This window comes from Spizellomyces punctatus (genome assembly GCF_000182565.1).
Source record: "Spizellomyces punctatus DAOM BR117 chromosome Unknown supercont1.15, whole genome shotgun sequence".
NCBI lineage: Eukaryota > Fungi > Chytridiomycota > Chytridiomycetes > Spizellomycetales > Spizellomycetaceae > Spizellomyces > Spizellomyces punctatus.
This window is the reverse complement of record NW_015971551.1, coordinates 27,638-44,664: the sequence shown is the minus strand read 5'-3', so window position 1 is coordinate 44,664 and position 17,027 is coordinate 27,638. Positions and strand designations below refer to the sequence as shown.

The 17,027-nt window shown below is 46.6% G+C and overlaps 4 protein-coding genes across 4 annotated transcripts; all 4 read right to left on the bottom strand.

Moving 5' to 3' along the window:
* Nucleotides 1-7,007: 7,007 nt before the first annotated feature.
* SPPG_07206 (uncharacterized protein) lies at nucleotides 7,008-12,311 on the bottom strand (the record flags this gene model as incomplete). Its single annotated transcript, XM_016755375.1, has 1 exon — nucleotides 7,008-12,311. One exon carries the CDS (start codon nucleotides 12,309-12,311, stop codon nucleotides 7,008-7,010), a length of 5,304 nt encoding a protein of 1,767 aa, XP_016605318.1.
* A 97-nt stretch (nucleotides 12,312-12,408) lies between these two features.
* On the bottom strand, nucleotides 12,409-13,419 carry SPPG_07205 (uncharacterized protein; the record flags this gene model as incomplete). The annotated part of the gene is made up of 1 exon (XM_016755374.1): nucleotides 12,409-13,419. The coding sequence occupies one exon, from the start codon at nucleotides 13,417-13,419 to the stop codon at nucleotides 12,409-12,411; it is 1,011 nt and encodes a 336-aa protein (XP_016605317.1).
* An 867-nt stretch (nucleotides 13,420-14,286) lies between these two features.
* On the bottom strand, nucleotides 14,287-16,152 carry SPPG_07203 (uncharacterized protein; the record flags this gene model as incomplete). The annotated part of the gene is made up of 2 exons (XM_016755373.1): nucleotides 14,287-15,063; nucleotides 15,124-16,152. The coding sequence occupies 2 exons, from the start codon at nucleotides 16,150-16,152 to the stop codon at nucleotides 14,287-14,289; spliced, it is 1,806 nt and encodes a 601-aa protein (XP_016605316.1).
* A 497-nt stretch (nucleotides 16,153-16,649) lies between these two features.
* Nucleotides 16,650-16,952, bottom strand: SPPG_07202 (uncharacterized protein; the record flags this gene model as incomplete). The annotated part of the gene is made up of 1 exon (XM_016755372.1): nucleotides 16,650-16,952. One exon carries the CDS (start codon nucleotides 16,950-16,952, stop codon nucleotides 16,650-16,652), a length of 303 nt encoding a protein of 100 aa, XP_016605315.1.
* Nucleotides 16,953-17,027: the final 75 nt, after the last annotated feature.

Genomic DNA, 17,027 nt, shown 5'->3' with positions numbered 1-17,027 from the left:
TCCTCTGGTTCCCAGGTATCCTCATGGGGTGGGTATCCGGACCAACGTATTCGAAATTGACGTTTTCCGCGCCTGGTTCGATGGTCTACTATCGCTTCCACTTCAAACTCACCATCTGAAGCATCGGAATCCTCCGCTTGTGCTTCCGTGACCTTTTCCTCAGTTTCGGCGTCGACAGGCTTCTGGTATGGACGTAATTTCGATATGTGAAACCATGGATGAAGTCGTCTCATCTTGTCTGGCAGTTTTAACTCGTAGTTGTCACGGAGAGGGTTACAGTCGGTCACCGTGACTGGTCCCAGCCATTTCGGAGCGATCTTGGACTCATACCCTGCTAGGTTTTTCGTGCTCAGAAGCACCTTATCTCCTCTCCGGAACTCCAAATGTCGTCGCGATAAATCGTAATATCTTTTCTGCGAATCCTGGGCTTCGATCATCAGATCTCGGATAAGGATGTTTAGGTCGCCGAGGTGTTTACAGAGCTCTTCCGCATCTGCATTTCTGGTTTCCGACGGCCTTTCGACGATGTCTGCCAGTGGATTGTGGGGCTCATAGCCTAGGTCCATTCTGAATCGCGTCATTTTTGTCGCCTCGTGTACTGTATCGTTGATAATGAATTCCGCAACCAGAAGAAAGGTGTCCCAGTCGTCTAATCGGGTGTTGACCATTGTGGTAAGGACCTGCAAGACCGTTGCGTTGTCTCTTTCTGATTGTCCATCACCTTGAGGGTGGTAGGCTGTGGTGAGCTCTTGATTAATCTTTAGGTTTTTGCAGACCTCCTGCCAAAATCGACTCGTAAATTTGGAGTCGCGGTCCGAGATAATGGTCTCCGGGATGCCGTGCAATGGGACGTAGCGCTCTATAAAGAGTTCCGTGACCTGAATAGCTGTCGCAGTGCTCTTGAGGGGCCATACGTGGATCCTCTTTGAGCATTTACATGCTATTAACCAAAAGGCGTCGTACCCTCTGGAAGTAAGTGGGAGCTTGGTTACGAAGTCAGTCGTGATGACTGTCCAGCGTCCCGGAGCTGGTGGTATGGGTTTCAGCAACCCCGGAATCAGTTGCGGTACCCTTTTTGAGCGTTGACAGGTTTCACATCCTGCGCAGTGTTTTCTGAAATCTTGTGCCATTTTCGGCCACCAGACTTGCGCTGCAGCTCTAGCGTAGGTTCTTTCGAATCCGAAGTGTCCTCCCCCCTCGTGAAAAAGCTTGCGCACCTCAGGGGTGCAAGCAGGGGGCACGTAAAGGCGCCAAAGGTCTTCGGAGACTGAAAAACGGTGCCACAGCAGGTTATCTGCACGTTGCCAGTCCTGAAGAAAGTGTGTGTCGGCGGTAGTGTACGTGTCGGGGCTGGTCTCCCATAGAAGGGTGCGGGCCTGTTGGGCGATGGGGTGGAGCGGGCCGGTGAGGCCAGCGCGGATGGCGGTGATGAGTGCGGGCTGTAACGCCAAACGAAAGATGGCATCTGCCAGTGTTGAGGAGGGTGCGGGACTGGCTGGCGGGGTGCGCGGCCGTCATCCTTTGCGTTCCGACACCCATATTTCGGTCGCGGTAGAGCAAAGAAGAGTTTCCGCGCCAAGTAGCCGCGAAAGTGTATCAGCGACTATGTGGAAGCGTCCTGGTTTGTGTACGATTGTCATCCATTCGGACCAGTAACTAAGATCGAGGGCCCAGCGGAGGAGCTTTCGGTTCTCGCCTTTGTATTTGGCGAGCCACAAAAGAGCTCGGTGATCGGTAATGACCGTGAAAGGCAGGCCTTCGAGGTATGGGCAGAGTTTTCCGAGGCCCCAAATGAGGCATCCGGCCTCGAGTTCGACAGGTGGGGCCTTCTTTTCCGAGGTGGTGGTGCCTCGGGAATGGTAGCACAGCGGGCGTTTAGAAGCATCCGGCTGTAACTGTTCGAGCGTGACATTAAACGCTGTGTAGGAAGCGTCACTGTGAAGGGTGTAGGGGAACCCTTTTCTGGGTGCCGCAAGCACTGGAGCTGTTGTCAGAGCCTGCTTGGCGGCTGCGAAGGCAGAGTTTCGGGAGTCGGTCCATGAAACTTCACGCTTCACGACAAATCTGCGCAGACCTTGGTCGGGGCGCTTGCGAGCAAGGCGTCTGACACAAAAGGGGTCAATGGGCAAGTCGGCCAGCGATGATTGGCATAGATTGACTGCCGGTAGGTCTGAGGAGCTAGATTTAAGATGTTGCAAAACCTCAAATCGGGCTCCGGTTGCTGTGATTGTTGGGGCCACTGCCGTGTCAAGCATGGACGGTGAATTGAGCTTTTCAGCTCCTTTCCTTGGGTCAGCGCGACCCTTTTTAAGGTCTCGGTATTCACGAACGCCCTCTTGGATAGCGTCTTGCAGGGGTCGGACGAGTTCTGCGTAGCGAGGGATGAATTGGGCATAGAACCCAAGGAGACCCATGAAGGACCATAGGTCACCAATAAATTTAGGTCGTGGCCAATCGACTATGGTTGCGACCTTGTCTGGATCGGTAGCGAGGCCCTGGGAAGAGGCAACGAAACCGAGGGCCATGAGCTGGTGAAAGAGCCATTGACACTTGTCGAGTCTTAGGGTGAGTTTGGCCCTGGAAAAGCGGTCGAGCCAGTCCGCGATGGCATCTAGGGCTTCCGCGGCTGTCTCCGCTCGTGTATGGATATCGTCGACGAAGTTGTTGATATTTCGCCATTTGGAGGGACCCAAGGTGTCGTCCATCACCCGACAGAAGTGCAAGGGGGCAGTCTTGGGTCCGAAGGGCATGAAAAGTGGTTCGTAGATGCCATTGTGGAGTCTGATCGCAAGCCATTTGCGTACCGACGTATCAGTGATGGCGATTTGGTAAAATCCTTTGTTTGCGTCACCTCCCGATATGTATCGGAATGGGACTGCGACGATCCAGTTCAGGATGTCGAGCATGATGGGAAAGGGATATGGATCCCAGGCCATGCAGTCGTTGGCTCGGCGATAGTCGAAGGCTACCCGCGGGGGTTTGTCTGCGTAGCGAATAATAACAGGATCACTGGCGAAGGTTACTTCGGTGGTTCGTTTCCACCTCTGAAGCCCCATCATGGTGTCTCGCTCCGTCTCGAGGGCTGTCCGCTCCAACGGAGAGTACGACCGTGGCCTCGAAAGGGGTGGCGGAGCCGAGATAAATCGAGGCGCATAAGGAATCTTGGTGTAGTTCCCTATGAGATGACCCTCATAGCTGAAGGCTTGATGGAAGTGTCGTAGAATGTTGATTAGGGCCCAGACCACGGGTTTGGGTCATTTGAGATCGACGTGGAAATGTTCCGCGTCTTTTAATTGGGCTTCGAAGGCCCCTGGAGCCTTCTCTGTAGAGTTGAGGTTCCATTTGTTCCGAAGTGTCTGCCATTCTTCTTCGGAAATGTTCTCTTCGGGGTCCGCGACCGAATTATGGGTCGCGGTGGACAGTTTGAGGCCTAACGGGGCCGTTGTGCTAGCTGCGGTGGCATCAAGAGGGTTTTCGATGAGGAAAGTTTGGGCTGCCACGCGCGTCTGTCCCGTGATTAACATGGTTAATCTAGACTTCTGAGCTTTGGCTTTGGTCAGCCGTGGCATTGACACATCCTTCATGAATTCACCCTGCTTGGTTTTGTATGGCGTGCCGCGCATGTGATCGGTATCCAGCTCATCCGTTATGGAGCAGGGGATAAGGATGTCTGGATTCTTGAGCGTCACCGCGAAACTGGGTAACGGGGGTTCCTGAACCAAGGTTTGGAGTTTCAAATGTCCCAAAACGTCGTTGGCTAGGATGATGAGAGGTTTCCCGTACGCGATGACCCGAAAGTAGGCGCGGAAAGTCAGGTATTCTCCGCCACGGCCTCTGAGGGAAGTTTCGAGGCATACTGTCTTGGTAGATGAGATACGTCCACCAATGCCGTTGAAAGCCATCGTTTCCGCATCCTGCAAATCGGTTTCGGAGAACAGAAGGCCTTGGTACATGTCGGAAATCAGAGACTCGCAGGCCCCTGTGTCTAGTACCACAGGTGCCCAGAGCTGCGCGATGACGGCTAGCGTCCAGCAAGGCTGCGTTTGGGTCTTAGTCTGGCTTTTGAGTACATCGCCTAAATCTACTGAGTAGAAGGCGTTGATAGAAGGCACCGCGATCTCGAAATGGGGCGCGATGTCGTTAATTGTTGCTTCCGTAGCCTTGATCACACTCTCAAAGTGTTCTCTAGTTTTGTCGTTTTGTGGTTTTGTTGTTTTATTCTGGCGAGCAACTTGTTCGATAGCCAGCATGACTATATGCGTCCGTTCGCTCTCTTCGTGTCTTTGGAGACGTGGATGGTCTTTAACGTGCCGAAATTTGGGGTTTCCGCGATGATAATAATAGTCTGAGCGAATGATATTGCCTGTCAGGAGAAATGCCACCAGTTGCAGGTTGGCGTACGCATCAAAGATAACAGGATCTTCAGAGCTCCACATCAAGAATTTCTCGCGCTCGTCGAGCTTTATCCAGGCAAGGAGAATCAAACGAGGGGTACCGTCTTCTCGGACCTTTCGCAGGATTCGATCCTTGTCAGCTTCGGCTGCGGCAGCGATGTAGAGGTGGTGGGAACTCCACGCGACTGCATAGGGGTCGTTCCCGAGGTGCCCGGCGCCTCGCTTCGGTTCTTTGGCAAAGAAGCTGAGCGCGCGGGGGTTGTTGCCCATCATCAGAGCCACTTGCGGGGTGCCCCAGATGATGGCTATGTTGTCCCAGACTCGGTCCCAGCCCTGCGTGGGCGTGCGGGGGTCCTCTTCCTTGGTCACCGTGACCTTGGAAAGAGGTGCGGTCATCAAAATTGTTGATTCCGAGTGCTTGGGTGAATGAAAGAACCCGATGGTGTGGAATCCTTGATTAGTGGCTTCCGTTCTTTCCAGTTCCGAAGCCGAAAAAAGAGTCTCGGTGGTAGCGGATGTCGAGTCCAGCTCCACTATGTACGCCTTCTTCGATTCCTGTTTGGGTTTCCAACCTGAGGGCATGGGTGCTCCATATGGTCCTTTCTTTCCATCTTCAGGATCTTTTCGGTTCGGGTTCTGCCAGCAGAAAACATTCCAATGCTTTTTCTGACAGAATTTGCAGGGTGCCGGTGGTTCCTTGTTGGGGTCCGGAACCATCTTCTGAGGACCATTGCGACCCTTTTCGGGGTTTCCGGTTTTATGCGGAGCCGTCTGCTTAGGGCCTTTGTCGGTTCTGGTCTTTTGTGACTTCTTCTGAGCTTCTGCAGCACCGCTGTAGCAAGGGTCTCGTTTTCTGGTGTCATCAGAGCCGAAATAAAGGCGCAGGAAGTCTTTTAATTTGGTCAGATTTGTGACGTTACAGGATTTGACCATGATTTGGATGTCGCTGGGCAATTGTTCGACTATTAGGTCGAAATGCTGGTCAGCGGGACATTCTATGTTTGCCCGGTCGCCATAAGCGAGGTGCCGGAGATGAGTTTTGTGGTCGATGAATGCGAGAAAGCTGCGAAATTCTTTGGGGTTCGCATGGCAGCGCACATATTCGGTTTTGCGCTTGGACTCGGTTAGGGGATCTCGGAACTCTCGAAGCAGTTCCTCTTTCCACCTTTTCCAGGTCCATGAGCGAGTTTCCTGGGCTTCCAGAGTGTAAAACCAAGCGTCAGCAGGGGTTTTCTCGGCTATCATGGCTGGTAGGAGCTGTACCATCCTGGCATCCAACGTTGCACTAATGTTTTGAAGAAGTTGGACTTTGTTAAGCCATTCTTCAACGTCTTGGTTTCTTCTGCCCGTAAACTCGGGTACGTCCTTTGCTTTCAAGGAATCGACCTTGGTGTCGCTGGCCCACAGGGCCGCTGGCACTTGGATTGGAGGCACCGCACCTGAAAAACTTGGTTCGGTACGCTCCCTTGGTGTGTCCGCCGTTTCCCACGGGGTTGCGGACCGTTCTCTTGTAGCTCGTGCTATGGGAGGTTGTTCAGGCAGCGGGCAATGCGCTAGGGCTTCTAAGGCTCGTGCGAGGCGCTCATCCGCCACTGTCTGACGTTCGGAAAGCCTATGAAGCTGTTCCATAAGGTTTTGAGTTGCCAACTGCGTTGCAGCAGTCGAGCGGGCAATGTCTTCTTTTAACGCTGCCACTTCAGAGGCCATCGTGGCCAAGTTAGGGGCTTCCGGTTCGACGGAAGTGGTCCCTGAACGCCTTGGGCGTGTTGCGGGAGGGACTTCGACGTCCTCCGCAGGACCCTGACTACGAGTCTGGATCACAGGTGAGCGGCCTCGCGTTGGTGAGCGTTCGACCGGCATCATTCTCGGTTTCGTGAAGTTCTGTCTCCGAAATGAGAGAAAAGGTTTCCGAGTAGCTACCTGAGCGGATCTCGGTTTGCGCAAGAGTTTCGGTACAACCGAATAAGGTTTTCAGCTGAATTTGAGAGGGGAAGGCGGTTCGTCGCGCTTCTCCACCATGTAGCGGATTTTTTGTTGGTAGACTACGGTAAAGATGACTTGGGTCTCCTAGCAGGTTATGTGGGTGGCCGTACTAGGAATCATAGTCTCCGAATCCTTTCTTTGGGCGTCGGTAGCGACTTGGGGGCGAGAGGCAAGGAGAGTCGGTTAGTTGTGAACCGAGCAGGATTTAGAGGCTTCGGTACGGGTGATCAGGCCGTTGAAGCGCTCTGTTAGGTTCCTGTTAACCTAAGATTGGAGTTGAGAAGCGAGTTATGGGGATTTTGTGTCACTACGGCTTCTGCCCCCAACTTATTTTATTGAATACATCCTTTTTATACAAGATTCTTGGATAAACTGTTAAACTAAACTAAACTAATGGGTGTCGCTGCACCGCAACTGATTTATTGGTGGCGGTACCGATCTCTTCCTTTTCCGCACTGGCTCGGGCCTCCACAGGTTGTACGAGGCACGCTGAAATCTAATGCGCCAATTGCCATTCTCCGAACCAGTTTTTTCGGTCGCGGTAACTCAATCGGTGGAGTTGGTCACGCGATTCGTGCTTCCCGCGTCCGATTTGGGCTTACTCGCGATCTCTCGAAGACGTCCTCGTCGTTACAAGGAGGCTATAAGAACTTTTCCAGTAATGTTTCCACCTGAGAAGATACTTTTAGAAACCCCTATTCCTCCTTTAACCTGTAGAGCCCCACTTGATATGGTTGTTGCCTCGGATGTATCATTAGCAAGAATTGTATTTACCAACAGATTGCTGGTAGGTGTGAGTAAATCTTGTTTCGATGTTTGCAGTGCTGATATGCTGGGTCCATAGTCAACAATGTTTAAAATACTTCGAACGGAAATATCATTCACAAGGGAAAATCCCGTTACATCATCCCCCATAAGAAACATGTTAGACATTGGACTCATCGCAGTGAGAGTAGAGAGTAAAGGAGAGGCATTTTGCTTCCCTGAGAGGTCGACATTCGTAATGCCTAGAATTGACTTCACCTCTTCAATGGTTTTTGTGGAGAACCCTGTAGCAGAACTTCCAACAATAAATGAATTCGCTGATATTGCAAGTCCACTGATAGAATCTAGGAGCGGACTCGATGTCTGTTTTGAAGCAATGGCTGTCCCTACGTAACTCTCGGTTGCAACTTTCAGATTATTGGAGTACAGACTCCCTCCACAGTAGAGATTCTTCAATATTCCAACACCTCCCTTTACTTGGAATGCACCTGTGATTGATGATGAAGCATCCGTGCTTGTATTTACAATGACATTCCCAGATGAGAGAATATCTAGTTGAGATGAACTATTTGTTACACCGAATCTCAGGTTCATATTCCATGCCCGCAGACAGACATTGTTAATCTGATCATTGAAGAAGGCTTGGCCATTCGAAGATGGGGAGAAGAATGTCATGTCACCAGTATTGACATTTCCACCTATGCTACCCCATCCAAAACCATACCCTGTTCCTTTCCCACTTGTTACCTTATTACCAACCCACAGAGTCTTCGATATTCCTACACCTCCTAATACCTGTAAAGCCCCTGTTGTTGCAGACGAGGAGTCTGTAGCAGTCAACACCTTAACTTCGTTCGAAATAGAAACAATCCGCAGACCTAATCCTAGACCAGATTTCCCTTGGATGTTCATGTCTCCACAATTGTTATGAAGAGTAGCGTTATTCGACGAGCCATCAGCAGTCCTTGTAGAAGAGTTGAGAAAAAGTAAGGCTGCATTTCCGCTATCATTGGAACAACCAATAGCAGCGTATGTGTTTATGCCAGATGAAATGTTTCTAGATTGCACCCAGTTTGGAGCATCCACAGAGGTGCTACCAATTACATTTCCTCCAGCATACAAGTCCTTGGCAACACCTAAACCACCACTTACTAGAAGTGCTCCTGTAGTCGAACTAGTCGATTGTGAGGTATTTGTTATCTGTGTAATACCGGTATTAGAAATCTTGAACACATAGCCAATGTTGTTATATGAAGAGTTGATTCCAAACCCGCCTGCTGGGTTAGAGCCATCGGCTGTTGAACCTGCAAATCGAATACCCCAAGTCACGTTTGATGAAGTATTTACCAGTGACATAAAGGTGGGATTGGTGCCATTTTGAACACTCAAATAACCATTTGCAGTAACAGAAGCAAGACTCAGATTTGTTGATGTTGTGATACTGGGTTGTTTCCCAGAAAGAAGTGTGTTCATGCTAGCATTTGTAGCAATATCAAGGATGCCTTTCACTTGACTGGAAGTAACATTCTCGAACGTAGTCCCAGCAGAAGAATAAAGCCAACTGTCTGGCTGCACCGTCATTGTGTACAGGCTATTAGTTGTAGTGTTCATAGGCTGCTTCGATGCGAGTGCAGTAGTGGGGGAATTGTTGTTATTAGTTACCATCATTGTCAATGAAGACAAGGATTGACTTATTGGAGCAGTGTTATCAATTACAAATTTTTGAGATGCAACTTCGAGACCTCCGATGTAAGCCATTCCACCGATATATGCATCAGTTGATACTCCTAGGCCTCCACTCACGACCGTATTACCTGATGGGTCAATTCGGAATACGTATCCTTTATCTTGGTATGACGAGTAAAAGCCTAATGCTCCAGAAATTAGGTTTCCATTCGATGAACCAGCCACATGGATATTCCATGTCCGTGCAGCACTAGTGTTTCCTAGTGTGATTGCTGAAGCATTGGTGTTTGAATTTTGTACCGTTAAACCGCTCAGGTTAAGCAAACTCGCAGGTGTAATCAGGGGCTGATATGCGCTGAGGATTTCATCTTTAGGTACAATCCAGAAAAAACCACCATTTCCACCCATCAAAAAAGTGCCATCAATCGGGGTCAGACTACTGATATTGTCGAGCAAAGGAGATAAGTTTTGCTTCGATGCTAATCCTGTTGTAACGAATGTTTCCGTTGCTACTTTCATATTGGTGGAGGCGTAGATATTACCACCAACGAATATGTCCTTTGCAATACCAACACCACCAGGACAAACTAAGGCACCCGTTGTTGAAGATGTTGATACTGTTGTGCTATCCAATGTAACGATTCCTGTGTTTGCCTGTATTGTTAATCCTTTAGCAGACTGGGCTTGAAGCCTAAGACTGCCTGCATCATTCCTTAATGTCATTGTCGAGGCTCCTCCATCCACTGTTCGCGAGGCACCATTCAAAAACATCACTCCAGAACCTCCTGAGGCCGTAAGATAAAGAATGCTGCATGCATTGGTTCCTAAAGAAAGGTTGGTTACAACCAGTGAATGTAGACTGCTCACAGAAGATGATCCGATAGTAAGGTCACCCCCTACAACACACGAACCATTTGTGTCCACTCTTAGACCTAGAGTAGGCATACTAGATGTCCTAGGATATATGAACATTGGTAAATCCTGAGCACCAAGCCATGTTGAAGCCCCGGGGTTGTATCCTAAGAATCCTGTTCCATTGAGCCTGAACCAGGTGCTTTTTGTTGAATCAAAACTGTTCGAAATAAAGACAGATGATTGTCCTGCTGATGAGGCGGTCATTTGAACTCTGCTTCCTGTAATTACTTTACCCGAGATATTGCTTCCAAAAGTAATATTATTCGAAGTTAAAGCCATTATCTGGCTTCCTACCCAAGGTTTGATAACTTTGGTGTCGTAATCTCTTAACATTGAGAGATTGATTGCTTGCTGCGGGTATTTGTATTTGATGGTGCAATAGCAACTCAGTACATCAAATAGTAATCGAGTGCAGCCTCCAATCGGGTCCGAAGCAATTGCGACATTGCTCCTGGTTTCAAGTGGTGGCATGAAGGTAACAGGGTCTATTGGTTCGTAAACAGGGTTTCCATCACCATCGAGTATAGGTTGGCCTTCCGCATCTTGTTGAACCTTATGTTTGCATGACCCTCCGAAAATCATTCCCCAAGGGAACGTTGAGACGATTGGGAGGATGGAGTTTACAGCCATAGGGACTGTCAAGGGTGGGGAGACCATCGCTGGAAAAGGTACGGTTGATAATGGAGTTGCTCCGGACAAAATAACCGTGTTGCCTGATGGAACATCCGTTTTTAACACTTCTGTGGTATCAGTCTGTTCAGTATTATTGGTATCCCTTTGTTTCAATAGTGGCGTAGGGTCAATGAGTGTAAAGTTGTAGAGTGGGTACGAACCTGTTATTATAAGGTTTGGACTGTTACTTATGAATTGTGGCGGAATCATGTTATACTGAATGGTATTACCAACAACGACCACACTTCCATATGAATTGGTCGAGCCGATGTAATTGCCTTTCAGAGTATCCCCCACTCGAAGAACTGTATTGCTTCCTGTAAGAGAACATGAAATCAAATCTCCCGAAACTTGCACTCCATTGATGCCCTTGAGGTCAGTGGAGAGGATGTTAGCAACTTTCTTCAAGCCTATACCCGATGTAATGTTGCAGGTGATAACTCCTCCGGCTATTGTCAGGTCGGGTTCCTCGGCTATCAAACTCAACTGGATGTTATTGCCAACACAAACAAGGCCTTCGCTAGCCATTAATACTTCCTTTATCGTATCTTTCCTGACCATCTGCAAAGCGCCTTGGGTTTTCAGACTCAATTGAAGGTCATTCTGTACTCTCTCGATACCATTGCTGCAAGTCAGTATGTCTTTAATGGTATCTGCTTTGACCATTTGAAGAAAACTGCCAGCCTCACACTTAAGGGAAAGTTGAATATCATTTGTAGTCCCTGGGCAAATGGTCACTCCATTAAAGTCTTGAAAAATGTAGCCACCTGTCAACTGGTTTCCTACAATCCGAACTGTTTGATTGTCAACGAGCACACCGATTTCGCGTCTTCCACTGAACTCTGGTCCCACCGAGACAGCCCCAGTTTGAGAGCCTGTGTAATAACTGGCCATGTAATCTTTTGATACTGCATACGAGCCTCCTCCAATAGCAGGAAATACCCCAGTTAATTTGACATTCGGTACTTGCAACTCCGAAAGTGTACTAGAGTAGGTGAATGAAGGACTCCCACTGTATCCATAAGTCATGTTACCATACAGTATCTGCTTGTATCCTGGACTCTTCAAAGATAACTTGGAACCAGCTTGACTAAAAATAGTAGTGTCGGTCATGAGTCGAATGGCAGTCGTATCTACCTCCCCTAAGACGTCTGTTAGTTCAGTTAGAGATGAGAAGCTGAAATCGAGCCAACTGCTTCCGATATCAAGAATGGAGTCGGCCCCTGAAGAGGTCTTTATTGCCCCAAAGGCCTTGAACAGTTGACTAGTATTAGTTTCCAATTCGTCTTCATTGTTCACCTTTAGACTTTTGTGGAGTTTGATTCCAAGGCCATTATCCCGATACAATGGTTTCTTGAGTGTTTCTAAAGGCGGAGGTGGTGGAAAGTTTACGGATAGGCCATTTTCAGTAATGGATAATGACTCATCCACTCGAATACCAACCGTCCGTGATTCACCATCACGGTACATTGGGAACTCATAATTTTCGGGAATCACTTTCAGTTTTTCTTCTTCTACAGATAAAGATGAATCATCAAACTGAAGTTGGATATCATGATCCTCTTTCGAGTAGACAAGAGGTTGATGCGCAGATATGTCAATTGTGGTTAAATGACTCGCCTCATCAACCTCAAGTCTCTCGTTGTCGTAAAGTAATTCGATACTTACAACACTGTTTTCGTTATTGGAAGATAAGCATTCAGAGGTGGTTACAACCTCGTTGACTTTGAGTTCACCATTTTCATTTGATACCTTTTTGAATTCCCCAACGGAAAAATTCTTTATCTTTGATCCTTCATCAAATCCAGTCATCTCTCCTGTCACATATGGTTGAACTAGGTTTGTACTATCAATGGTGCGCAACCCAGATGCATTCCTAGTGTTTATTCCACTCATGGTTATATTGTAGCTAGGAAGTAAAATTTGAGGAGCTTGGCAAAAGACGAAGCACTCAACGGTGCCCATCTTATCGATAAGATGGGGCAATAAAACCTTATGCTATCCTCTGTTTCTTCCTCGGTGGAAGTGTGACATCCTCTGCACCTTTTCTTCTTCTACTTCGAACCGTAGGTTCCACATGCAGTGTCGATTGTGTTTGTGCAGGGACAACATATTCCACTTCACGTTGTCCTCTTAGATGAGTGAGAGGACATACTTCGCTTCCCAAGTCTGCGGTTAGTGGAACTAACATTGGAGGATTGACAGCAACATTCGGAGGTGCTGGTGCAAAATTGACTTTTCTCCTATTTTTGGCTCGTATATGTTTTTCAACTTCTTCAGGGGATGTTAATCTAATTTCCTCTACTTCCTCTCGTTCGGGTATAGAAGAATCTATTCTTTGTCTTTTTACCGTGGTCTGCTTATCATCTGGTTGTTTGTACTGTCTTCTTTTAGTTCCATGAGGAGCAACTCCAGCAAAAATCACAACAGGTGATGGGGTTGCTGGTGGAGTTATCGCATCTACAACATCATGCTCTGCTCCTCCTGTTTTTTGCTTCTTTTTATTCAATCGAGGAATTGGCGGGGGTGCATTTGCTTTCCTTTTGGAACCTGCTAATATGGTTGCTTCCTTACCTTTGAAGTGAAATGGTGTTCTCACAGGTACCGGGACAAATTTTTCATTGATGGAGTTTCTCTCTAAAACATCTGCTACACCAGACGGATCATGGCGGTCATTCAGGAGTACTGTATCATGTGGAATTGGTGCGGTGCTACGAGGCATTGTTTCCATGGAGGCATCGATTTGAGGAGATTCCACATGAACCTCTGGAGTCAAGCCAGGGAAACTGCCTGGAATCAGTGGAATATAAGCATCGGCCATTGTCATCGCATCCAATGGAACAGCAGCGCCAGTCCCATGATTGACATGGTCATTTCCAACTGCATCTCGTCTAATTTCCATCTCCCTTGTTAGAATTACAGGTTCTAGGGGAGTAGAATTTACATTACATGACTGTGCTGGAATCTCATTTCCATTAGGTGGTGCTTCAAACATTAAGCCCATTTGGGAAGTCACTGATGTGGGATAGGAAAACACATGCCCAGATTCATCAGGAATTGGTAATCCTGAAAGGGAATTTTGTGTTCCAACAGTTAGAGCATTCCCTCAACGACTTGGTGTAATAGAATCAAGATACTTCTGTTTCTTCCTGTAATCTTCCTCTGCTTTAACATATTCAAGACTGTCCTTGTAAGCCTTTGTAGTTCGTTGGGCAGCCGATAATTTCAGAACATCAGAAGATGAGAGCCTCGGTTCATATTTCGGTGCTGCATAGTTCGTCCTTGTTGCTAGGTCTTTCTCATGGACATTGCAGTTCCACAAATAGACAACTTGTGGTCGTCCGAGGATATCAACCTTTGAATAGTCTAGTGTGACACCCACTTGACGTTTTTGCAGATTTGGAATCGGTGGTGAAATAGCATATGTATCACTCAAGTAATTGGCTCGGTAATATGCCATACTAGTTTTTTCCTTTGCTATGTAGAGCTGAAAAAATAATATCTCTTCTGTTCTATAAATCAAGATGCCTAATTGGTTTTCTAAAGCGAAGGCAAAGGCAAATGTTCTGTGGAATAATGCGCCTAACTATGTAGCAAAAGCAAGGAACTTTGCCAATCAAGCAGTCCGGCATGCCACTACATTGAATAAACATGTGCAGCACGTAAATCGCCAAGTACAAGAGTCACCGCTTTTCTCAGCAGGAGTCCGAGAGAAAAGTCAAAAGATTTCTAGTCATGGGGAATCTGGTTTGAAAAAGTTACAAGAACTCCACAAGAACGCTGACGACTTTGTTGAAAAAGTGACTGGTGGGAAAATTGAATGAACATATTTGTTCGCTTCAACAGAATTAAGCTTTACATGAAACAAGGCTCACTCTACATTATTGAGTTTGTATGAACAGCCCTCTTTTTCATTCAATTCGCGTGCCTTCGCATTATAAGCAAGAAGCGCATCTCTTTTCTCTTTAAATCGTCCCAAGTGAATATCTTTTTTATTATACCCAATTCTTGCTGACCATTTATTCCTGCTTTGATCCCAAGAAACACCAACAGTTTCCTTAACTGGCAGGATTGGTGGCATCTCAATTGTCTCATCAACATTGTTTAAGAGGAACTTGCATCCTTCTTTCTCATTCAATTCACGTGCTTTTCGATTGTAAGCCACAGCCGCTTGCTCCTTTGTGTTAAAGGATCCAAGCCATAACTCTGTGTTGTATCCTATTCTGGCTTTCCATTTGTTCCTACTCGGATCCCAACTTACACCCTTGAATCTGCTCGAATTATTCTTATTTTTATTTCTCCACTGGCTATTTTGTTGATGATTGACGATTTCCAGGTTATCAATCTGATTATCATCAGTGATGAGATTGATGTGGTTGATGATCTCATCTGGTTTTAGTTTTATGCCATGATAGGTTTCATAGATGTATCGGTGAAGTGGATAGTTTTTTCCATTTAATGCAAAATGAAGATACCCTTGACTTTTTGCTCCTATGAATTCGCCAGTCTTATTTAGTCCACCCCTCTTCATGTTCATGATAAGTCCTCTTTCTGGATATACATCAAAACCGTCCACAGTTGAAATCACAATTTCAGGCGGATTCATTTTTCTAAGCACTTTTTCTCTTCTTTGAAAAGCAACAGCTTTCTTTTATACAAAATGTACGTTCATCGAATAATTCAAAGAATTACATCATACAACTGTTACCACTGCTCCGATTGAAAGTGTTACATTTTCATGATAACACATTACCATACGCACCTTTTGCGTAGGCGCAACAGCATGTTGCATATGTACTCTTAATAAACTGTCTGTCCCTGTAAAACTCAATGCCGCCTGACTGCCTTCATCCTTGCTGGCAAAACTCCATCCAAATGAAAAGGCTTTTGAATCATAATCTGCGAACGACATATCCATCTCCCCGAGTTGGTCAAAGTTATTGTTACTGAGTTGTGAAACAAGCAAAGTCTGATTGTCAGATGGGCTATGGCTGAACCCTTGCATTCCACTTGGAATGGTAAGATTTGCCCCCAGTTGAATTCGCCACTCGCAAAGCCCTTGTGAAGAATACATTAGCGCCTTATCTTTCGTCTGGTCATTGAGAACATCATCGTCCACAAATGACATTTCGATCCCTTGAAGTGACCTTACACCACTCATATGAAGCAAGAATGTATTCCGGTTTCCACCACTACATGCGTTCTCGGTCTGTGTTGATCTAACATAATCATAGAATATTGGCTTTCCATCACTTATAGCATGTGTGGAGTTAATGACACTGCTTGGTGGTGGTGTCACATATGAAATCAAAGTCCTTATATTCGATACTCTTATCTCTGCAACTCCAGCCGATGTAAAGATGGTTGAAGGATCCGCAAGCGTGATTATGATTTCGAGTGCTTGATTTGGAAGTGCCCAAACAGGGAAGAACTGGTCATTTGTTGGATGAAAGAAACCCACAAAAGGGTGATGGTTGATGGAGATGGTACTCGATGTTGCAAAGATATTGGTGTTTCCATGTCCGGAAAGTTGGCTCAACAATTTCTTACTACCGGCAGATAGATTGTGGTACGTTTGTACTAGATAAAGAGGATAGTTTGGTATGTTGACAACAGTTTCTCCCCCTGCTTTGATGGTCAATGATTGAATAATGGATTCCAAGCCAAGATATGTGTTTTTAACACCTGTACCAGGAGTTATCAGGTTCCCTGCATTATCGTATGCAGAAACATCCATTGACAGAATTAGTTTCTGCAAAATGAAAGAGACCGAATTTGAGTCGCAAGTGATCTTAATCAGAGTCAGGTTTCTTGACTTTGTTGTATATGTACTTTGACCTATCGGAGAATAGATTGACACCCCCTCCCCACGGGGATCTGAGTAACTTTTGGCAAAACTTCCTGTTCTATACAGCCAGTTACATGGTACTGCAACTTCTTCTGACATGTTTGTTTACTGAGTTGCAGGAAAAAAAAAATGGAAGATTTTTAGCCGAAAATGCCACCATAGTTGTCCTCCTCAACATTGTCCTCCTCAAAGAACGGTGATCTAGAGTCAAAGAATGGTTCATCATCACCGAATTTCAAAATTACACTCTTTTTTTTAGATGGGCGTATTGCTGCTGGCTGCGCCTTTGCTGCTGGTTTGGCTCTCTTGCTCCTACTTGTTGTTGGTGTTGGTGTTGGTGTTGCCTTCTTTCCTCGCTTCGCATTTCGTCGTTCTTCCCTTGCCAATCACTTCTGTTCCTTCTCCTCTTCAAGGATGCATTTGGCCTCATCGATTTTACGCTGCTTCTCTTGCTCTTTCCTTTCCTCTTCACGTTTTGCTTGCATTAGACGCAATTGTTCAGCACGTGCTTTTTGCGCCTTCTCCAATGCTGCCCGTTGTTTTTCTGTCATCGGTTGCTTCACCTTTTGCTTTGGAGGCTGTTCTGGTATAATTTCTGCTTTTTGAACAGGTGCTTGTTCAGCGGGTGTTTCTACATTCTCTTGTGGAATGGCACTTGATTCTTGATGATTTTGATTTTGCTCTTCCATTGTTTTCTTACTCTAAGAAAAAAAAAAAAAAAAAAATTACACATCTGCAACATCATCTGTAAATGCAAACCGAAT